General features: G+C 37.7%; 1 protein-coding gene across 1 annotated transcript in view; it reads right to left on the bottom strand.

Annotated features, from left to right (window-relative positions):
* Positions 1 to 24,822, bottom strand: part of CFAP70 (cilia and flagella associated protein 70) — a 125,096-nt gene that overhangs the window by 4,696 nt on the left and 95,578 nt on the right. The window contains exons 18-23 of the mRNA XM_032843088.1: positions 23,350 to 23,523; positions 22,677 to 22,798; positions 21,084 to 21,236; positions 20,393 to 20,554; positions 18,102 to 18,191; positions 13,607 to 13,708 (exon numbers count right to left, since the gene is read on the bottom strand). Coding sequence (XP_032698979.1) covers positions 13,607 to 13,708; positions 18,102 to 18,191; positions 20,393 to 20,554; positions 21,084 to 21,236; positions 22,677 to 22,798; positions 23,350 to 23,523 — 803 coding nt within the window. The remainder of the gene's footprint in view (positions 1 to 13,606; positions 13,709 to 18,101; positions 18,192 to 20,392; positions 20,555 to 21,083; positions 21,237 to 22,676; positions 22,799 to 23,349; positions 23,524 to 24,822) is intronic.

Raw genomic sequence — 24,822 nt, 5'->3', positions numbered from 1 at the left:
ACCAACCATGTCATCCAGGAGCTCCCATCCACAAATGTCTTTTATAGCAAAATAAAATCTAGCATCATGCCTAGCATTCAAAATTCATCTTCAGCCTTTCTTTTAATCTGGAACATTTCTTGAGTCCGTGTTTCATGACATTAGCATTTCTGGAGAGTATACAGGACAATAATTGTAAAATATTCCTCAATTTGTGTTTGTCTGATGTTTCTTCATGATTATATCAGGTTCTGAACTTAGGAATGCCACAAAAAATGCTGTTGTGTTGCATCCAATCAGGAGGCATATGCTGATGGTAATACTGGTGATTTGTTTAGATTGTTATCTGCCAGATTTTTCTACTGTAACCTTACTATACTTCCCTTTGTAATTTATAAATATCTCATGGAGAAGTACTTTGAGACTATGTAAATATCTTCTTACTCCATAAACATTCATCTATAATTTCAACATTTATTGATGACTGTTTCCTGAATTAATTATTATTATGGTGGTTTCCAAATTGTGATTTTCTAATTCCTGAATTCCTTACTCATTTAATAGTTGGCCTTCCACTATAAACTTTCTTGTCTAACATTTATTTATTTGTTCAGTTATGTTACTGTGGGCTCATAGATTCTCATTTGTAAACTAGGGCCACTGGGGGCTCCCCTTTATGCAAGTCCTTTTGTCTTTTCTTTTTTCCCTGTGTGTTTTTTGATATGTCTCAATCTTTCTTTGAACACTTTTTACTTTGATTCAAAAAGATATTCCAGTTTCATCTTGTACTTTCCCTATCCAAGTTCTAGAACCAGCCATTCCTAAGAAACCTACGATTCCTTTATTTTTTTTTAAACTGGACAAATGCCCTAGTTCCTTTTAATGGACTCCAATTTTAGATTTTCAAGACCTGAGCATTAGGTGTACCCATGCATCCCCAACTACATATAATATCTATTTATAAGATCCATCAAAACATGGGCTTTTGTCTGTATCTTCAATTTTAATACTCCACTGCAAGGTCATTCTATCTTTCTGGTTTCCATATTTGTAACTCTTCCAACAATAAGAAACTTGGCTCCCATTACCCACAATATAATCTCTTATTTGTCAAATCATAGAATACTTAGTAATTTTAGAACTGCTAACTAATGACTCTGAAAAAAAGCAGCTTACTAACTGAAATCCAATATTTGTATAGAGGTTTTTTCCTCTTTAGTTTGAGAGTATATATTTCAAATAGATTTTCAAAAGTATATTGAATTAGTTCTCTTTTTCCCACCTTTAGTGTTATGTTATTCATGGGAAGTAGTTTTGTTTTGTTGTTGTTGTTGTTATCATATTATACAATCTCCCATTTCCTACTGACTTTCTGTCTTTTTAAAAAATGAAACATTAACATGGTTCCAAAAGTCAGTTCTGTACAGAGAGGTACAGAGAATCACCCCCTCATTCTCTACCTTCCTTCTACCCTATGTCTGTCCATGACCTATACAACCCAGTCTCATTAATCTCTGGTTTTTCCTTCCTGTGGTTTGTTTGGTTGGGTTTTTTTTTTTTTTTTTTTTTGCACAAATGAGCCAGTCTGTGTATAATTTCTTCTTTTTCCTTCCTTTTTATACAAAAGGTGGTATACTATTGAAAATCTTGTACTTTTGGTTTTGTTGTTGTTGTTGTTTTAATTTTATTTTTTATAAACATATATTTTTTCCCCCAGGGGTACAGGTCTGTGAATCGCCAGGTTTACACACTTCACAGCACTCACCATAGCACATACCCTCCCCAATGTCCATAATAACCCCATCCCCCTCAATCCCCATCCCCCCAGCAACCCTCAGTTTGTTTTGTGAGATTAACAGTCACTTATGGTTTATCTCCCTCCCAATCCCATCTTGCTTCATTTACTCTTCTCCTACCCCCTTAACCCCCATGTTGCATCTCCTCTCCCTCATATCAGGGAGATCATATGATAGTTGTCTTTCTCCGATTGACTTATTTCGCTAAGCATGATACCCTCTAGTTCTGTTGTTGTTGTTTTTACTGAACAATCTATCCTGGAAATCACTCCACGTCATTTCATAGAGCTCTTCTCCATTATTTCTTTCAGGAGCATAGTACTCCATTATCTGGATATACCATAGTTTATTCAAATACTCTCTTATGTATGTTTCCAATATTTTGCAATTGCAATAATACTATAATCAATCTCTTATGCGTGTGTAGTTTTTTAGTTGTTGGAGGAACAGTTTCAGGGTAAATTCCTAGGAAACCCAATTTTTTAAAAATATTTATTTATTTGACAGAGAGATCACAAGTAGGCAGAGAGGCAGGCAGAGAGAGTGGGGTGGGGGGAGCAGGCTCCCCACTGAGCAGAGAGCCCGATGCGGGGCTGGGATCATGACCTGAGCCGAAGGCAGATGCTTTAACCCACTGAGCCACCCAGGTGCCCCAACCCCAATTATTTTTGAGTAATCAAAATTTAACAAAACCTAAGTTTCCATATATATGTGGGTCTACTTCTGTCTAGCAATTATGTTCCACTTACCTATTCCTGCACTAGTGCCACTGAGTTTTAATTATTGGAGCTTCATTATAAGGCTTGGTAATTGGTAGAAAAACCTTCACTCCTTATTACCCTGTCTATATTGTCATTGGTATTTTTGGGTCTTTATTGGGCAAGTGAATTTTAGGGTTACTTGATCAAGGTCCTAAAAAACCTGTTATTATTTTTACTGGAATTGCATTTAAATCAGATATTTGGGAATTTTTTTCAACTTCATGTTATTGAAACTTCCTGTGCATGAACATAGTATCTCTACTAGATATTCTTCTATACATTTCAATAAAGTTTTATACTTTTATCCATACAGACCTTAAATAGGATTTTTTAAGTTAGATTTTCTAATTGGTTGTTTCTGATGATATTTGATTTTGATGATGTTGATTTTTTATATTAATCTTTTATCCAGCAACCTTGCAAATCCACTTCTTCTGTGTTAAACTTTACTGAGTAGATAACACATATACGCCATTAAAAAATCAAAAGGATATAATAAGATATACATTAAGAGATCGTGCTTCTATCCTGTCCCTATCCTCTCTGTTCCCCAACTTTTTCCCCCAACAGTAACCACCATTCTTTGTTCTTTTTCTTTACACTTTCAGTAGTGAAACTTTTTATTACATCTTTCAGTTTGTAGGATCCTTTTCCTCCAGTGTCTTTTGTGTGTGTTTGTGTGTTATTGCCACATAGATACCTCAGAGATATTGCAGGTTTTGTTCCAGACCAGCACAATAAAGTAAATATCACAATAAACCAAGTCAAATGAATTTGGTTCCCCAGTACATATACAAGTTATGTTTACACACTACAATAGTCTATTAAGTGAGCAATAATAGTCACATTTTAAAAAACAATGTATGTACCTTAATTTAAAATACTTTATTGATAAAAAATGTTAACTGAGCTTTCAGTGAGTTGTAATCTTTTTGCTGGTGGAGGGTCTTGCCTTAATGTTGATGGTTGCTAACAGATCAAGGTGAAGGTTGGTGAAGTTTGGTTTGGCTGTGGTAATTTCTTAACATAAGACAGTGATGAAGTTTGCCACATCAATTGACTCGTCCTTTCATGAATGATTTCTCTGTAGTATGCAGTGCTGTTTGACAGCATTTTACCCATAGTACAAAATCTTTCAAAATTGGAATCAATCCTCTCAAACCCTGCCACTGCTTTATCAACTAAATTTATATAATTTTCTAAATCCTCTGTTGTTATTTCAACTACCCTCACAGCATCTTCACCAGAGTAGATTTCATTTCAAAAACCACTTTCCTCATTGGGGCGCCTGGGTGGCTCAGTGGGTTAAGCCGCTGCCTTCGGCTCAGGTCATGATCTCAGGGTCCTGGGATCGAGTCCCGTATCGGGCTCTCTGCTCGGCGGGGAGCCTGCTTCCCCTCTCTCTCTCTGCCTGCCTCTCTGTCTACTTGTGATCTCTCTCTGTCAAATCAATAAATAAAATCTTAAAAAAAAAACACTTCCTTCGCTCATTCATAAGAAGCAACTCATCTGTGAAAGTTTTCTTTTTCTTTTTTTTTTTTTTTGAAGATTTTATTTATTTATTTGACAGACAGAGACCACAAGTAGGCAGAGAGGCAGGCAGAGAGAGAGGAAGGAAAGCAGGCTCCCCGCCGAGCAGAGAGCCCGATGCGGGACTTGATCCCAGGACTCCGGGATCATGACCTGAGCCGAAGGCAGAGGCTTTAACCCACTGAGCCACCCAGGTGCTCAAAAGTTTTCTTTATGAGATTACAGCAATTCAATCACATCTTTAGGCTCCATTTCTAATTTTAGTTCTCTTGCTATTTCCACCAAATCTGCATTTTCTTCCTCCACTGAAGACTTTAACCTCTCAAAATCAGCCATGAGGGCTGTGGTCAACTTCTAAACTGTTGTAATTGTTGATATTTGATCTTCATATGAATCACTAATGTTTTTAATGAAATTGAGGATGGTGAATACTGGATTCCAGAAGGTTTTCAATTTACTTTGCCCAGGTCTATCAGAGAAACCACTATCTATGGCAGCTTTAGCCTTACAAACTGAATTTCTTAAATGATAAGGCTTGAAAGTTAAAGTGACTCCTTGATCTATTGGCTGCAGAATGGATGTTGTGTTAGCAGGAATAAAAAATAATCTCATTGTATATCTCCCTCAGAGCTCTTGGGTGACCAGGTGCATTATCAATGAGCAGTAATATTTTGAAATGAATTTTTTTTCTGAGTAGTAGGTCTCAACAGTGTTCTTAAAATATTCAGTAAACTCTGTTGTAAACAGATATCATCCAGACTTTGTTGTTCCATTTGTAGAGCACAGGCAGAGTAGACAGCATAATTTTTAAGGGACCTCGGATTTTCAGAATGGTAAATGAACACTGGCTTCAACTTAAAGTCACCAGTTGCAGATATCCCATAATGGGAAAGTCAGCCTGTCATTTGAAGCTTTGAGGCCAGGCATTGACCTCTCTTTAGGTATGAAAGTCATAGATGGCATAGTCTTCCAATATACAGATTTTTCATCCACCCTGAAAATCTGTTCTTTAATGCAGCCACCTTCATGGATTATCTTAGCTACATCTTTGGGTAACTGGCTATAGTTTCCACATCAGCACTTGGTGCTTCACCTTGCACTTTTAGGTTATGGAGATGGCTTCTTTCCTTAGACCTCATGAACCAACCTCTGACAGCCTCAAACGTTTTTTTCTTCAGCTTCCTCACCTCTCTCAACCTTCATAGAACTGAAAAGAGTTAGGGCCTTGCTCTGAAATAGTCTTTGTCTTAAGTGAATATTGTGACTGGCTTGATCTATCCACTAAAACTTTCTATCAGAAATAAGGCTGTTCTGCTTTTTTATCATTCATGTGTTCACAGGAGCAGCACTTTAAAAAAAATATTTTATTTATTTATTTGAGAGAGAGCGAGAGCAAGAGAGAGAGAGCATGAGCAGGGTGTAGGGGCAGAGGGAGAGGGAGAAGTAGACTCCTTACTGAACAGGGAGCCTGACAGAGGTCTCCATCCTAGGATGCTGGGCTCATGACCTAAGATGAAGGCAGACGCTTAACCAACTGAACCACCCAGGTATCCAGGAGCAGCACTTTTAACTTCTTTCAGAAACTCTTCTTTTGTATTCACAACTTGGCTAGCTGGTACAAGAGACCTAGCTTTTGGCCTATTTCAGCTTTTTATATACCTTCCTCACTAAACTTAATCATTTCTAGCTTTAGATTTAAAGTGAGAAGCATGCAACTCTTCCTTTCATTTGAACACTTAGAGGCTACTTTAGGGTTATAAATTGGCCTAATTTCAATACTGTCATTTTTCATAGAATTGGGAGGCCCAAAGAAAGGGAGAGATGTGGAAACAACCAGTCAGTAGGGCAGTCAGAATACAAAAACATTTATCAATTAAGTTTACCACCAGATATGGACACACTTTGATAGTAACATCAAAGGCCACTGATCACAGATCACTATAACAAATGTAATAATGAAAAAGTTTGAAATGTTCTGAGAATTACTAAAATGTGACAAAGACATGAAATAAGCAACTATGTTGGGAAAATGGTGCTGATAGACAGACTTGCTTATCACGGGGTTGTTATGACAACCCTCCTACTTATAAAAAACCCACAATATCTGTAAAGTACAATAAAATGAAAGTACAATAAAATGAAGTATGCTTGTAGTATTGAATAGACATGATGATAGCAGGGATCTTTGTCTTATACCTCACTTTAAAAGAAATGTTTCTAGGCTTAGGAGTTCAAGATGGCAGAGGAGTAGGAGACATTAATTTCATCTCGTCTCAAGAATTCAGCAATCTGAAAGAAATGGATGCATTCCTGGAGACGTGTAAACTACCAAAACTGAAACAGAGAGAAATGGAAAACCTGAATAGACCCACAACCAGCAAGGAAATTGAAGCAGTAATCAAAAATCTCCCAAAAAAGGGGCACCTGGGTGGCTCAGTGGGTTAAGCCTCTGCCTTCGGCTCAGGTCATGATCTCAGGGTCCTGGGATCAAGTCCCGCTTCGGGCTCTCCGCTCAGCGGAGAACCTGCTTCCTCCTCTATCTCTCTCTCTACCTGCCTCTCTGCCTACTTGTGATCTCTCTCTGTGAAATAAATAAATAAAATCTTTTAAAAAAATAAAAAATTAAAAATTAAAAAATCTCCCAAAAAACAAAAGCCGAGGGCTGGATGGCTTTCCAGGGGAATTTTATCAAACATTTAAAGAATAATTAATACTTATTCTTCAGAAGTTGTCTCAAAAAATAGAAATGGAAGAACAACTTCCGAACTCTCTCCATGAGGCCAGCATTACCTTGACCCAAAAATCAGTCAAAGACCCACCAAAAAGGAGGATTACAGACCAATATCCCTGATGAACATGGATGCAAATATTCTCACCAAAATAGTAGTTAAAAGGATCCAAAGCACATTAAAAGGATTATTCACCAGGACCAAGTGGGATTTATTCCTGGAATGCAAGGGTGGTTCAACATTTCCAAATCAATGTGATATATTACATAAATAAAAGAAAGGATAAGAACCATATATCCTCTCAATAGATGCAGAAAAAGCATTTGACAGAGTACAGCATCCTTTATTGATTAAAACTCTTCACAGTGTAGGGATAGAGGGAACATACCTCAGTATCATAAAAGCAATATATGTAAAGTCCACAGCAAATATCATTCTGAATAGTGAAAAACTGAGAGCTTTTCCCCTAAGGACAGGAACACAGCAAGGATGTCCATTATCACCACTGCTGTTCAACATAGTACTGGAAGTCCTAACCACAGCAAGGCATTTGAATGAACAAATAAGAAGTCAAACTCTCACTCTTTGCAGATGGCATGATATTCTATGTGGAAAATCCATAAGACTCCACCCGAAAATTGCTAGAACTCATACAGGAACTCAGCAAAGTGTCAAGGTATAAAATCAATGCACAGAAATCAGTTGCATTTCTATACACTGACAATGAGACCAATGAAGGAGAAATTAGGGAGCTTATCCCAATTACAATTACACCCAAAACCAAGGAATAAACCTAATCAAAGAGGCAAAGGATCTGTACTCAGAAAACTATAGAATGCTCATGAAAGAAATTGAGGAAGACACAAAGAAATGGAAAAACGTTCCATGCTCATGGATCGGAAGAACTGATAATTGTTAAAATGTCTATGCTATACACATTCAATGAGATCCCTATCAAAATAACATCAACATTTTTCACAGAGCTGGAACAAATAATCCTAAAATTTGTACGGAACAAGAAAAGTCCTGAATAGCCAAAGGAATGTTGAAAAAGAAAGAAAGAAAGAAAAAAACCACAAAACTGGTGGCATCATAACACCAGACTTCAAGCACTATTACAAAGCTGTAATCATCAAGCCAGAAGAAGAGAAGAAAAAATAAAATAAGATGAAACCAGAGGGTGAGATAAACCATAAGAGACTCTTAATCATAGGAAACAAACTGAGGGTTCCTGGAGGAAAGAGGTGTGGAGGGATGGGGTAACTGGTTGATGGACATTAAGGAGGATATGTGATGCAATGACCACTGGGTAGTGTATAAGACTGATGAATCACAGACCTGTACCTTTGAAACCAATAATACAGTATATGTTGTTAATTAAAAAACAAAAATATCAAAATACTAAAAAATAATAAAAAAATAAAAAATAAACTATGTCACTTTAAAAAATTAAAAAAGAAATGTTTCTAACTTTCCACCATTTCATATCATAGTATAGATTTTATTTTTTTATTAAGGTTTTATTTATTTATTTATTAGACAGAGATCACAAGTAGGCAAAGAGGCAGGCAGAGAGGAGGAAGCAGGCTTCCCTCTGAGCAGAGAGCCCAATGCAGGGCTCCATCCCAGGAACCTGGGATCATGACCTGAGCCGAAGGCAGAAGCTTTAACCCCCTGAGGCACCCAGGCGCCCCTCATAGTATAGATTTTAAAAGATGCATTTTTAGGTTTTAAAAAAAGCTAGTTTGCTTTTTTAAGAATCATGAATGGGTTGAATTTTAGCCAATTTTCTGCAGTTCAGTTTCCATTTTACTGCTAAAATTCATTATTTATGCCTTCTTTCTTTTTTAAAATCCTTAACCAGTCACACAGAGCTTTGTCTAATTACCAGTTTAAAAAAAGAAGTTTATAATATTGTTAATTCTATTATGTCCTTGTTTTAAATTTCATTTACTTCTACTCTCTTTTTCTTTCCTTGTATTTTTATTGAGATATAACTGACGTATAACATTATATTAGTTTCAAGTATTTACTCCTTATTTTCTTGATTATCCCTTCTTTGGTCTTCACTAATTTCTTGATTTAAATGCTTAATTTGTTGATTTTTGAACCTTCTAATATATGTATTTAAGGCTATATATTATCCTCTCCATATTGCTTTAATTATATCCCATAATTCCAAAGTTTAGTGATTTTGTTTTGTTTTTTTTAATTCCCATTTTAATTATCTATTGAAATGTAAAAGTTACCCTAAAACTTAATGGCTTAAAACACAATGTATTATTTCTCACAATTCTTTGGGCAATCTGAGCCTTTCTTCTGCTGGCTTTTCCTGAAATCACTCATGCAGATCTAGTCTTCTGAAAACTTGGCTGGAGGCTCGAAGGTCCTAGGTGGCCTCACTCAAATAGAGGTTAGTTATTGGTTGGGATGGTTCAGTTCTACTTCAGGCGGACTTTGAGCCTCCTATAGGCTAACTGGGCTTCTTCACAGCTGATGATCCCAGGACTTTAAGGGAACAAGAACAGTAGCTGCAGGGCTTTTACAGACCTAGACTCTGAGAATTCATCCAATATTACTTGTGTCATATTCCACTGGTCAAAGAAAGTGCAGCTTGGATTCCAAAGGATGGAGAAATGAAGAGAATCCACTTCTTGATGGGAGGAGTGGCAACATCACATTGTAAAGGGTGTGGACATGAAAGCATAATTAAATGGGGGCCATTACTATAAAAATTCACCAGAATGTGTGTTGATGATTTCTCAATAAAACTGGGGGAAAAAATCGGGGCACCTGGGTGGCTCAGTGGGAAGCATCTGACTGGCTCATGTAATGATCCCAGAGTCCTGGGATGAAGTCCTGCATCTGGCTCTGCGTGTCTGGCTCTGCACTCAGCAGGAAGTCATCTTGTCCCTTTCTAACCACTCCCCATCTCTCACCTTGTGTGCATGCTCTCTGTCTTTCTCTCTCAAATAAATAAAATCTTTTTAAAAAAATGGTGGGGGGGAATCTACTGGGAGGCCTGTATTAGTTTTATACTGCAGTGTAACTAATTACAACAAACCTAGTGGCTTAAAACAATACATCTTTAACATCTCAGTTTCCATAGGTCAGGGTCTGGTATGATTCACAAGGCCAAAATCAAGGTGTCTGCAGAGCTGGGTACTTACCTGAAATCTATTTCCAAGCACATACAGGCTACTGGCAGAATTCAATCTTGTACTTGTGGGATGGAGGTCCCCATTTCCTTGCTGGTTGTGAGTAGGGAGTACTTTTAGCTTCTAGAGGCCACCCACATTCCTTAGTATGTGCCCCCTCTCCATCTTCAAACCAGCAGTTGTGTGTTGAATCTTTCTTGTGCTTTGCATTTCTCTGACTTCCCCATTTGCCCCTAGCCAGAAAAAAAACTCTTCTTTTTAAGAGTCACCTGATTGGTACAGGCCCACTCAGATAATCTCTGTATTTTAAGGGCAACTGACTTGCAACTTTCATTACATCTGCAAAATCCCTTGACAGCAATACCCATAGATGTATTTGATGGAATAATATTGGTGGAGGGGGGAGGGTCATCTTTAGAATTCTACCTACCAAAAGAAATTGTCATATGGTTTTCTCTTTGACTTATTAATTACAAGTATGAATTCAAGTTTATAAATGTATGTATGTCATCTGGCCTATCTTTTTTAAAAAAGATTTTATTTATTTATTTGAGAAAGAGAGTGTGTGAGCACAAGCAGAGCAAGGGGCAGAGGGAGAGGGAGAAACGGACTCGCCGCTGAGCAGGGAGCCCAATGTGGGGCTCAATCTCAAGAATCATGTCCTGAGCTGAAGGCAGATGCTTAACCGAATGAGCCACCCAGGGCCCCAATCTGGCCTATCATATAATTGTTTACTTATAATTTCACTGTAGTGTTATCTATATGTATTTGTTGAATCTCTCTTTGTAGTCTAGTATATGGTCAAGTTTTATGAACAATTCATTCGTACTTGCAAAGAATACATATTCTCTAATGGTTAAGTGTAGCATTCTATATTGGTGTTTGAGTTCAATCTTATTGTTTTTATTCAAATCTTACATAGCCTTAATTTTTTTCCTATTTAATCTAGCAGTTTCTATGGGAAGTATACTAAAATCATCCATTTGACCCTTTGAGTTAAAAGATGAAGAAATCGGGGCACCTGGGTGGCTCAGTGGGTTAAGCCTCTGCCTTCTGCTCAGGTCATGATCTCAGGGTCCTGGGATTGAGCCCCACATGGGGCTCTCTGCTCAGCAGGGAGCCTGCTTCCCGCCCGCCTTGCCTGCCTCTGTGCCTACTTGTGATCTCTCTCTGTTGTTAAATAAATAAATAAAATCTTCAAAATAAAATAAAATAAAAGATGAAGAAATCGAGGTCCAGCAAGTTTAAGTGACTTGCCTAGAATCCGATAGCTAGTTGTGGCAGAGTTGGGGTAAAAACTCAGGTATCTCTCAAGATATTTAGTTCAAAGACAAGATGCGGTCATTTTTATTTTGTTCATTTCTCTTATAGTCATAAGACTTCCTGTCAGTTGATGTTATATTGGCCATTGGAAAACTGAAAGCCACTCTTATTATTCCCCATTTGATCTTAAGCTGATTTACAAGTTATTTAGTCAAGTACTCTCCCAAGTATGGGAGAGTTATTTTCTATAGATAAAGGAGTTATCATAAACTCCCACAATACACCCTACCTAATCTCCCATAAAAGTCAAGGATAAGCACCCTCAGCCAACAGTTTAACAGGAAGGACTGTTTTAGGAAGGCTAGTAGAGCATCTCCTTTGATGGTCTTTGACCTTGCTTATATTCTGATACAAGAATATTCCCATTTAAAAAGTGTATTTATTGGGGCACCTGGATGGCTCAGTGGGTTAAAGCCTCGGCCTTCAGCTCAGGTCATGATCCCAGGGTCCTGGGATCGAGCCCCATGTTGGGCTCTCTGTTCAGCAGGGAGCCTGCTTCCTCCTCTCTCTCTGCCTACTTGGGATCTCTGTCAAATAAATAAATAAAATCTTTTAAAAAAATAAATAAAAAGTGTATTTATTTTTTGAAATGAAAACTAATGAAAAAGGAATTCAGGAATGAGGTTCGTAAATATAACTAAATATAGTTTAAATATAAATAACATGTATTTCCTGATTAGTATCAGGTAAATATCCAAATTATCTCTCCCAAATTCTGGCCTCCGAGGGAAAAAAAAAAAACACACAATAATAAAGAAGATGCTTTGTACATTAAGAGAAGGGAAAAATGAAGTGGGAGAAATAGGAGTGGGAAACAAACCATGACAGACTATAGACTCTGGTAAACAAATGGAGGGTTTTAGAAGGGAGGGGGTGGGAGGATGGGAGAGCCTGGTATTGGGTATTAAGGAGGGCATGGATTGCATGGAGCACTGGGTGTTATATGGAAACAATGAACCATGGAACACTACATCAAAAACTAATGATGTATTGTATGATGACTAACATAACACAATAAAAAATTTTAAAAAAAGAAGATGCTTTGTAGCTATCAGGCCCATTTTTAAAACAATGGGCTCTCTGGGAAAAACCGCTCTAGTCTACAGGAGATTTTTGAATAATCCATTTCTGTTTTTTGGTAAACTATTTATGTTTGCACCTTTATTTATTTTTTTAAAGATTTATTTATTTATTTTAGAAAGAGATGGGAGTGAGTGGGGGAGGCAGAGAAACAAAGGGAAAGGGAGAGAGAATCTCAAGCAGACTCCCCACTGAGTGAGGAGCCCTACATGGGGCTAGATCTTATGACCTTGTGATCATGACCTTTAGATCATGACCTGAGCCAAAACCAAGAGTCAGACACAAACAAGTGAGCCACCCAGGTGCCCCTAGTCTACCTTTGTTTTTATCAGTGGATTCTTATATAGCTTTTCCAAGCTATACATAACTAATAAAGGGGGAAATCAGAGTATATGTATGAAATTTTTGTAGATCCAGAGCATAATTTGACTGACTATACAAGGAATGCATACCAGTGTCCCAGGCTTGACAGCTCAGGCAGGTCAAGAGACCTGTCCAACAAGCAGCTCATTTCCTCCTAGCATGATCTGCCATCCCACTGCACCATCAATCACTGCTCTTACATGGCTCCCCATTTTTCTTCCCTAACCCAAGTCCTAGACCAGACTCTGATTACCACATCCTTCATCTTGAGGAAGGGGATGTGCAGGACTGGGCTTAGTTAGTGTACCCTGCCTGGGGCCTGCAGAGCTGCTTGAAAGTACCACAGGGAAGCCACCTAACCCAGAACTCTGGCTGGAGATCAGCCCTGGCCCACCCCACTCCTGCTCACCTGTGACCAACAAGTCCAAATGGTTTGCTTTCATTTTTAGATTCTCCCTTCCAGACAAATACACGTAAGTGTAGGATTTATTTTTTAAAGATTTTATTTATTTATTTGAGAGAGAGAGAGAGAGAGCAAGCACAAGCAGGGGGAGGGGCAGAGAGAGAGGGAGAAGCAGACTTCCCATTGAGCAGGGAGCCCTATGTGGGGCTCGATCCCAGGATCCTGAGATCATGACCTGAGCCGAAGGCAGAGGCTTTAATCCACTGAGCCATCCAGGCACCCCAAATGTAGGATTTTTTTAGCACATTCCAAGTAGCAGCTTCTCAGACTGGACCTCTCCTTCCTCATCAGTATAATGACCAAATCTGAAGCTCATTAAACCACAACTACCATGCATTAATGGCCATCTACCTATCTCTTGCCTTGCTCACTTTCTTACATCTTTGCCCTAAAAGGGCACTGTGTAGGGTTAACAAACACTCACTTTCAGGCTGACGAGAGCCAGATATGCCCATACTTCAGCATTGTAGTTGTTCAACGCATTGGCTTCAGAGAGAGCATCCTCAGCCTCTGTGAGCTCCTCCAGCTTGATAGAAAAAGAAAAGTGTGTTAAGACAGAGCAGTTTTCCCTTAAGCCAGCTGGAGTCAGTTTAGTTGAAAACATTATGTCCAAATAACATTGGTAATGTGACCTATACAAACAGTTTTCTCCTTTTAAAATTTTCAGCTCAGAACTCTTCAAACAAAATTGTATTTTGTAGCCCAGTATATGAACCTGTTAAAAGAAGAACTGTTTGGATTAAACAGGCAAGTGAGAAATCTGGAGTCCTGCCTGTTAGGCTCTCAACTTACACCCCTCTCTTCCTCCTTCCCTCTACAGCAATTCCATCAGGGTATCCATGAACCATGGAGCTTCAGGTGCCAGGATTGGAAAACCAGAAGTATTCACTACTGTGCGTGCATCATTCCATGACTTCCCCACACACAGTAGGATGTCAGATACATGTTGTTTTTTCCTTTACATTGTGCAATCCCTTTCTTAAGGTTAAAGTCCTATTAACCTGTCAAAATACTAATATTAGTTATTATTAATAAGATCTTGAGCAATCAATATAATATTCAGGCTCTAAAATGCTCCCTGAGCTCTGGATGTATGGATATCATTGCTCCTTCCTAAAAGTGAATTTGCTTTATAAAATCTTCCAAAAGATCACCTAAGGAAGAAATAAGGCACTCCTTTCACCAATATAGTACCTCTTCATTTTTTCTGTTTTGAAAAGGAAATTATGAGTTTCTAGGCAATGAAGAATGGCCTTTCAGCAATGCCCATACTTTGGTCCACACTTTAAATGTTTTTAAGATATTGATTCAATATTCAATTAGTGTATTGATTCATTATTCAACCAATTTCATTCAATCAATGTTAATTAATCAATTATACTTGCTAAGGATTTATTCTGTGACATGTAGTATGCTAGGTACTGTGAATAAAATGATAAAATATAACCTCTCAAAGAGTTCACTGACAGATAAGTAAAAAATAAATGAAAATCAGGGGCGCCTGGGTGGCTCAGTGGGTTAGGCCTCTGCCTTGGGCTCAGGTCATGATCCCAGGGTCCTGGGATCGAGCCCCGCATCGGGCTCTCTGCTCGGCAGGGAGCCTGCTTCCCTTCCTCTCTCTCTCTGCCTGCCTCTCTGCCTACTTGTGATCTCTGTCTGTCAAATAAATAAATAAAATCTTTAAAAAAAAATAAATGAAAATCCAAACATAAATAGTTCCAACACAGAGTAAACATTTCTATAATAAAAGCATATATAGATCTAGTGGAGGGACATAGGAAAATGGGAATAATTGCACCCTGGAATTAAAGGATAGCTTCTGAGAGGAAATATTACTAAAGTGAGTCCTAAAGGATAAGTAGGAGTCTATTAGCTATACAAGGTGAAGAAAGGCATTCCCAGGAAAAAGAATATCATATACGAAGGCCTGGAGGCACAAGAGAGTGTGGTGTGGTCAGGAAACAATCTTAAGTACGCATGTGGGACTGGAGAAAAGACAGAGATCAGGGAGAATAAAGTAAGTGATAAAACTAAAGAGTTAGGCACCAGATGATATATGTTCGTTCAAAGGAATGTGAACTTTATTCTGAAACAAGGGGTAGCCATTGAAGAGTTTAAGTAGGGGAGTAACACAATATTTGCATATTTTAAGACCACTTTGATAACAATGTGGGAGATGATTAAGGTAGGACAAGAGATCATGCTAGCAGAAGAAGAAGGTATGAGGCTTGAATTGGAGCTATAAAAATAGGATGGAGAGGAGACAATAGACTCAAGAGACATTGAAGAGACAAAATCAATAGGATATTGATGCCTAATTAAAAGTAACAGGAGAAGTAGACTAGGATACCTTTTAAGTTTCTGGCTTGGTTGATCAGGTTCACTACAGCTCCATTTACCAAGACAGAATACAGGAGAAGGTGTAGGCCTAAGGAATGTGAGAATCCTTCAGGGTTAAGTTAGGTTGTATTTCAGATATGCACATTTTAAGGTGTTTAGGGAACCATGAAAATGGAGCTGTCCATTACACTGTCTGATATAAGGGTCAGAACTTGAAAAGTGTTATGCATTAAAGGTTTAGAATTCATTAGGGCACAAGTGGTAGTTTAGGCCACTGGGGTAGATGTATTTTTTCCTTAGGGTAAATAAATGTGCTGACAGGACAAGAGGGCTGACTGTAGAACCTGGGAGGACTCAACAATTATGGTAGGTAAAAGAGTGGGAGCTGACAAAAAAGGCCCAGAAAGGTATCAGAGAAGAAGGCATAGAACTGGAAGGATATGAATGAAGTATTGTGGAAGTCAAGGGAGGAGAGGGCTTCAGGAAGAAAGCAGTCAACAGGGTTAAGTGCCAGAAATTCATCTAAGTATCTATGGCATTTAGCAATTAGGATGTTAAGGGAACTTCTGTCAGAAGTGCCAGTAAGGTGGTAAGGGTAAAGTGGTAAAGTAATAAGCCTGATAGCAATGAAATGAAAGGTAAATGGGACCTGGGATATGAGCAGATAATTCACAAGTAGAAAGATATGTGTATCCCATATTTCAACCTCATTATTGATGAAAATGCAAATTAAGGTATCGATCACATTGGCAAATGATAATGCCCATTGTTGATGAGGTAACAGTGAAATGCGCTCTCATACCTCCTGGCAAGGTATAAATCAGTATACACTCTTTCTAGAAGGCAAATTGACACTATAATTTAAAGACTTTAAAATTTTTCTACATTAAGGTATATCCTAAGGAAATAAAAAGAATTAAGCACAGAGATTTATGTATAAGAATGTTTATCTCAGTTTCATCTACAATAGTATAATAGTAGAAACTAACAACATGCCCAATAATGATTGATTGGTCAAAAAAATTATGATATATCCACACATAGGTATAGTATGACTAAAATACTTATGGGGAATAGGGATTATTTGGACATCTTAGGGGTGAGGCTTAACTTAAACTTTTATTAAGATTTCTCTTTTGTACGTTGGATCAGAAAGTTCACATTGTGTGTGTGCGGGGGGGGGGTGGTCCCTAATCAGTAATTTAATAAAAACTTACACAAAGTTAAAAAAAAAAGATTTTTGTTTTGTTTTTAGTTTCTATCTTAATGAAAATATTATTTAAAGTACTCAAAACAAGCAGAAGCATGACTTATGTTGAATAGTCTGTAGAGCTAGTTTCTGGTACTTTTGGCAGTGTTATCAGTTTTCTAACAGCTATGTTTTATATTCTTTCTGGGAAGGTAGAACAGGGGAGCACATAGCCTTTGTAAAAATGATCATATGTCCCAGTTGACCTGGGACAGTCCCTGTGTCCCAGTGTAATTATTAATAGCACCCTTTCCATCCTCTGAAGTGTCCTGGTTAGTATGAAATATTACATGGTCAATTCACTTACACATCCAAACCAGGGAACACAATGAAGGCATCAGAAATCATGTTTTAGACTATTTGGTGATGCAAAAAGATATCAGTGCTATACTGCTTAAGTAGAAAAAAGATTTAAAAGCAGTAAATATATTATTTACAGTTTTATACATTAAAATTGCTTTCATATATGTATGAAGAAGGCTGTAGGAAATGCATTCAAATGTTAATAGTAGTTATCACTGAGTGGTTGGATTATGGATACTTTTATGTTTTCTTTACATTTTCTATCTTCTAAATTTTGTATAATGAACATGTATCACCTTTATGGTTAAAAAAGAACAGCAATAAGGAAGAGGAAGCAGGGAATACAGGCAACTCATTTGGCTGTTACCACTGTTGTATAATAAAAAGGGGGAAAGAATGGTGAAAGAGCTGTTTGAGAAGGAAAGGTTAAAAATATAGTCCAAAGAAAAAGACAAAATGAAGAGAATAAGGTACTAGGGAGAAAATAAGAGGTTAGCATCAAGAATACTGTATAGTGACTACCATAACACAATAAAAAAGAAAAAAGAATACATTGAAGAAATTGGACATGAACAACACACTGCATGCCTCTTTCAAAGATTGTAAGAATAGAGGAAAGGGTGGCTAGAGAGTTTTTAGGGGTGGGGAGCAAAAGATCTCCCAGAAGCTAAAGCAGCTCCTCCTGGAACCAGAAGGGCCACAGAGCTTAATAAGCATCAATAAATTTCTTTAATCGAGTAAATTCTTCATTTATCATATCATTTTTTTCCTTACAGATAACATCATAAAATTATGAGCTTCTGTACCAAGTAACATGAAGTTTTTTATTATATAGCTTCCTGGTTCAGATTTTTGTGGGATTTTGAAGACTTTTATTTTTACAGTATGGATTGACTATTTAGTTTACTGAACACCTTTGAAAAGTAACTTTTTTCACCATCATTACAAACTCCCAGGATGCTTAGAAGCCCAAGGAATCAAGGTCAGCTATATTCACAGGCCTAGTCTCAAGCCTTTAAACTCTTACCCGATAACAGGCTATTCCCAGTCCTAGCCAGGTAAGGCATGAAGGTGATCTCTTACAGGCTTGCATGTAGGTTTTCTTTGCCTTTTCATACTGTAGAAAGAAAGCACCACTAAGCTATTGTTCTTCTGGAAGTTTCAAACGCTATATTGCTAGGATAGTCATGGGGCTTCTGTAATTATGCTCAAGACCAATCTGAGTTAAATGAGCCCTTAAATTATTATTATTATTTTTTTTAAGATACAAGTTTTTTTAAGAGCAGCTTTAGGTTCACAGCAAAACTGAGAGGAAAGTATAGCAATTTCTCATATACTCCCTGCTGCCACACATGATAGCCTCTCCCATTATCAACATCCTCCAACAGGGTGGTACCTTTGTAACAACTGATGAAACTACATTGATACATCATCATTACCTAAAGTCCACGGTCATATTTGGTATTATACATTCCATAGGTTTGCACAAATGTGTAATAACATGCATCCATTATTAGAGTATTTTCACAGCCCTAAAGATCCTCTGTCCTCCATCTATTCATCACTTCCCTCCCCCCACCCCTCAAAACCACTGATCTCTTTACTGTTTCCATAGTTATGCCTTTTCCAGAATGTCATACAATTGGAATCACACAGTAGGTAGCCTTCTCAGACTGGCTACTTTGATTTAGCAATATGTATTTTAGCTGCCTTTATGTTTCCTCATGGTTTGCTAGTTTATTTCTTTTTAGTGCTGAGTAATACAGGAAACATTCAGAAAAACTCAAGAAACAAACTTCCAAAAGAATGATACCTCTTCTTATCTCGCATCTCCAATATGAGAGACGTAACTATAGGTAAGCCTCAGCAAATAGCCTAATTGCTTGCCCAGTAAATTGCTTGCCTAGTGACTATTTAAGTCAGAAGCTGGGTTCAGATGTAGCTTGCAATGATGTCAGAAAGAACACTTCTTATTTACTTCACTACAGTGGGATAATGATTTTTTTTTCTTAAGTCTCTGGGGGCCTTCATACTTAAATTATAAGGTATCACAACTTCTTGTTGCTGCTGTTGCTTTATTTTATAAAGATTTTATTTATTTATTTGTCAGAGAAAGAGAAGGCACAATCAGTGGGGAGCCAAAGGGAGAGGCAGACTCCATGCTGAGCAGGGAGTCCAATGCAGGATTTGATCCCGGGACTCTGGGATCATGACATGAGCTGAAGGCAGACACTTAACTCACTGAGCCACCCAGGCATCCCTTTATTTTAAATAGAAAGATAATTGGGTGTTCTAGGGGTAGAAATAGAATGAAGTCAAAACAAAAGCCCAAAGTCAAAAGGCAGAGTGTTAATAATTGTTGATATGAGATGATGGGTCCACATTGGTTCATTTCTACTATTCTGTCTACTTAGTATTTATTTGTGTTTTTTGTTTGTTTGTATGTTTGTTTTTTAAGTAGGCTCCACACCCAGCAAGGAGCCCAGTGCAGGTGATGAACTCACAACCTTGAGATCAAGACTTGAGCTGAGATGGAGAGCTGGGTGCTTAACTGATTGAGCCACCAAGGTGCCCCATACTTTGTATGTATTTGAAATTTTCCATAACAGAAAGTTTCTTTTTTCCTTTAAGATTTTATTTATTTTTTAGACACAAAGAGAGATCACAAGTAGGCAGAGAGGCAGGTGGGGGCGGAGGGTGAAGCAGGCTCCCTGCTGAGTAGAGAGCCCAATACGAGGCTCAATCCCAGGGCCCTGAGATCATGACCTGAGCCGAAGGCAGAGGCTTAACCCAGTGAGCCACCCAGGTGCCCCCAAAGTTTCTTTTAGAAGATCTTGGGGGTGATTCCTAAAATATGGAGAGCAATTACAAAGGAGTCAGGTTAGAGTTCCCTGTGGAATGGAGTTAGCCTCAGCTGAATTAAATATAAAACTTTATGCTGAGGAAGAAGGTTGAAGAAGTTCTTTTGACATTTTCCATTAGTTAAGTCAAGCTAAGAATGTTTCTACTACTGCTAATAAAAGAAAGTTACCTTAAATATTAACTACGATAACATTTATTGAGTTCTACACAACTTTTTAGTATCATAATGGTTAAAACCACAGACTCCAATATTAGACCGCCTGGATTTGAATCCTACTTCTATTAATTACTAGTTTATCTAATGTTGGTCAAATCACTTTATCTTTGGATATAAAAGTATCGATATCATATCTGTGTTGGGTCCACACAGATGGATGTTAATGTTTGAACTGAATTCAGGTCCCCGACCATGACCTGATTTTTTTACATGGTTACTCTCCATCCTCTGTCCCTCACCTCTTTCTCTTCCAGATAGATGTGTCCCAGTCGCAGGAAGATGAAGTGCATCTCAGAAGCATCCACTACAAAACTAATGGTTCGCTCATAGCATGCCTTGGCCTCAGCATGATTTCCACTTAGAAAATAGAGATGGCCCTTCACGCCCCAGACATTAGGGTTCTGAGAAGGTAAAGAACAAGTAGTACTTGGGATGAGGTGGTATTTAAAAGCCCATTAATGATCTTTGTTTAACATTTAAAATTAGACTAAGTCCTTCTTCTTTTTCTAATAGCACTCAGTTAGAAAAAGGGCCATTCAGTTGCACTGGGAGGTATTTTTCTAGATCTGTTCCCTCATTTCTTTCTTGCATTTTTCAAAACTATTTTGTCTTTGGGGTAAATATTAAGAAAAACATTCAAACATAACCAAGAGAATGTTCACAGTGAGAAAAAAAAGAAGAAATCCAGAAAATATGAAATAGATCAATTATCAGCTAAAGAGCTATCCTTATCCTTTTCTCTGCCCTTTGCAAAACTCATAACTGCTTGAGAAAAACAAATGGAAGGAAATAGATGAGTTTACTGGAAGTTGAAGACCTCCACCTCTAGTAACTAGAAATCTACCTGTGATATGGCATCATCACCTTTAAGAAAGCCTGCTTGCCCCTCCCCCAAACTATACTCAAGAGGTTCTAGAAAAAAGTTATTACCAGGTAGTCCATCTGGGCTGCGTGTTGAAGGTATTCCTCTGCCTTGGCAAAGTCCTTCTTGAGAAGGTGTGTCTGGGCCAGCACCAAGTAATACTCGCAGCTGGGGCCTCCTTGAGGGCATAACAGCTCATGTGCAAGCACCCTGTGCACATACTATGAGGAAAAACCAGATTATAAGGAGTATATAATAGCTGCATTGTGTCAATTCCATAGCTCTTGCAGCTGAATATTATGCCCGATAATAATGAATAAGAAACATAGTATAGAATGAAACGATTACCAACTTCAAAAGGTTAGAGGTGAATTATTAAGATTCAGCACATCATGGTTCCATTACCCACTATTCACTTAGTCACCAAATACAGACATTTCCAAACTAAAAATCTGTAGTACTGAACAATTCTGATCTTGCTGTTCAGAAAACTAGATGAATTTTTGCATGTATGTTATGAGCAAACAAAAGCTCTTCATCAACCACTCCAATGACACATGAGTTAACATTTTCAGGCAGCTACCATTATTGAAGAAACTTAGTGAGGTAAAACCTCCTTTTCTAAAATTCTAGGCTCAGGATCTTAGAAACATAAATGTTTGTTTCTGACAAACTCTCATCTATGTTTGCCAGTTTTACTCTTTGGGCTATTCTTTATTTTTAATGCTATATAAGGTTTGCAAATTTAACAAAGTCAGATGTACTTACTAAGCAGAGGGGGAAGTTCTACTTTTCTTCTCCCTCCATTCCCATCTTAGCCTATCCTATAGAAACTCCCATTAACACTTATACCTTCTTAGAAAAATAGTGGGAGGAGGTTCTGGAGCTGTTCCCTATACCTATATTTCTGGCTCTTTGCATGGGGTGGTGGGGATAGAGACTTATTTAATCTGGGATACAGAAATGTTTCTCTACTGGGAAAGGTTAATGTGTTAAAAGTTCCTGTTTAATGTGGCCCACTCCTAGTCAGGTCATAATTCTTGCCCTTTCTTGAGCTTGCCACCCTCAAGTGGAAACTACACTCTGCAGGATCAGCGCCAACTCTCCTGGTTCCTGGATCTTGCTCTCTTTCCTATTACTTGCTTCATGGAAATATTTCTTGTTTCCCATGTGGTAGGTAGACCTCACAGGATGCTCTTCTTCTTCTCAAGTAGTTCTATCTGTGACTGTATGGGTAAGTCAAATCTAAGGATAGTCACATATCCAGCCCAATTATACAAATTCAAAAAATTTAGTATTTTTATTCCCCCACATTTACTACCTAGAAAGGAAGAAAGATATAATTATGCTCCTGTGAACCCCCAACACTCACATAATATGAGTTCTGATAATAAATTAATATCAGGTTACATAAGCCTTTAGAGTCCAATTTTGCTCTGCTGGTATTCTGAGGGAACAGATTTGCAGTGAGCTGTTCTGATGCTCTCTGTAGACAGTGGTTCAAATTTGGATGTTCACACCATTAGGCCTAGAGTATGTTCTCAAAAGCATATTTGATTTCTGCATCATGCAGATGAAAGCTTGGAAAGATACCACTATGGATTGAATAAGTAGTCCACTAAAATCTTTCCATCTACATGCCCTTTTCCAAATATTCTGACCTGGACAGCATTGACTTTCATCAAGAAACGTATGGTCTCCATGAAGATGGTGGCAGGAGTCTGGGAAACACCATGAGGGCTAGCATGCAAAAAGGTTGATGAATCTTGACATTTTGATATTTCTGAAAATATTAAATTAAAAGAATAGATGACTAGATGTAAAGGAAAAAAATGTCAGAAGCTCAGACAGTGAGCTACATTACTACTAATGAGCAAGTAGAGTATTCTAATCTAATATATGAGAGAGGTTATAACCTGAAAAGCAATAAATTCCTTAATAGCAACGGTCCCCAAAGATCTCAAAAGTTCTCAAGGTTAGTCTACTGGTGTTTCAAATGCAAGTTACAACCAAATGAAATGCATTCTAGAAGTATTCATATCTTCCTGAATGTGAAACACAACCTATTGATATTCTAAAAATGAAGAATCACTGTTAAAAAATCCTAAGTCTGTAGTTAGCCACTTCTCTGAGCTAAATATAAATTCTTGCCTAAGGAAGGGTTGCACTACTGAGTTCGGATTATCAAAGTCTAGCCTCATGTGAAGGAACTTAGGCAATATGACAAACTAATCCAATTCAAACAAGATTACCATTTTGGTAATCATAAGAGTTTTCATCTTTTCTAGTTAGTTTATGCCCTTATTTCAAGTGGAAATCTTTATTCCTAAGTACCTTTCTTCACTGGTATCTCCTTGAGAAGTATATTGGATGGTTTTTGGTGAACAGTTGGATCCTGAGATTGTGTGGGTAAAATGTGTTCTTGTGAGTCCGAAAGCAGTTTGGAGGATTCTTCAAGAAAGTCATCTGGAATGGATGTTGGAGCTCCTGGTCCTAAATAGATTAAATTTTAATGAGGAAAAAAAAAAAAACCCTTCTTCCATTGGATATTAGAAGAGGAAAAATATAATTATTTTCAAAGCATAAGAAACATATTTCCTAAATACTGCATGGACAGACTTGTTTTGTAGACATTTTATATACTTTTTAAAGATTTTATTTTTAAGAAATCTCTACACCCAATATGAGGCTCAAACTTACAACCCTGAGATCAAGAGTCACATGTTCCACTGACTGAGCCAGCCAGGTGCCCCAGACTTCTCATATTTCTGAATAATTTAGAGTACAAGCTAAACTGACAGCTCAGCTTCTATAACTGTAATTCCCAGTCCAACCCTGCTGCTAACCTAAGTTATGATGATGTCAAACAAATACCTATTATAAAAGTTATTTGCTAAACCCAGAACGTGAAGAATCTAAATGAGGTTAATATATTTTTAGATTAAATTAAAACTCTTGAAGGACAGGAATTCTTTTCATCTTAGTATTCAAAAACTCCATTATCATCATTATAAGTAGCTATATTTGAACATCGCTATATACCAGGAATTGTATTAAAGATTGTGCTAAAAAACTTAATGTATAAACTTTATTTTTCACAACATTTACTATGCTCCTTTAAACAAGGTGAATCACAGAGAGGTTAAATAACTTGCTGAAGCTCTTGAACCTGTCTTGCTGCCTCTCAAATAAATAAATGTTTGATGAATAAAAATAAAAAGCAACGTCAGGGTGGAAATGAACTGTGGCCAGTTGGTTCCCAGTCAGAAGAGGTCACCCTCAGCCAGAGCAAAAGATATGGCTTTGAAAAATGGCCAGAAGTTGTATAGGTAAAGGGGGAGAGGCATTCAAGGTTGAGAGCATGCTATTGGCAAAAGCACAAAAGTAGTGAGCTAATTATTTTAATGGGTATTGAGAATAACATAGAGAAAATTAAGAGAAAGACAGGTTGGAGCTAGACTGTACTGACATGATTTTAAAAGATTTAATCTTTTAAATCACTGACATGATTTAAAAAGTATTTTTTTATTGGACAGAGAGAGACACAGCGAGAGGGAACACAAGCGGGGGTTGGGAGGGGAAAATAATGCTTCCTGCTGAGCAGAGAGCCTGATGTGGGGCTCAATCCCAGAACCCTGGGATCATGACCTGAGCTGAAAGCCAATGCGTAAACACTGAGCCACCCAGGAGCCCCTGTACTGACATTTTAATGCTAGGATTTTTCTTCTGTAAACAAAAGGAGAAAACAATGAAGAGTTTTGAACAGAAAAATCTGAAAATGAAAGTGGTATTTTATGAAAATTACTC

This window comes from Lontra canadensis, unplaced genomic scaffold (genome assembly GCF_010015895.1).
Source record: "Lontra canadensis isolate GAN:19392208 unplaced genomic scaffold, GSC_riverotter_1.0 scaffold3, whole genome shotgun sequence".
Lineage (NCBI taxonomy): Eukaryota > Metazoa > Chordata > Mammalia > Carnivora > Mustelidae > Lontra > Lontra canadensis.
The sequence above is the reverse complement of the archived record's forward strand: the minus strand, read 5'-3'. Positions and strand labels throughout refer to the sequence as shown.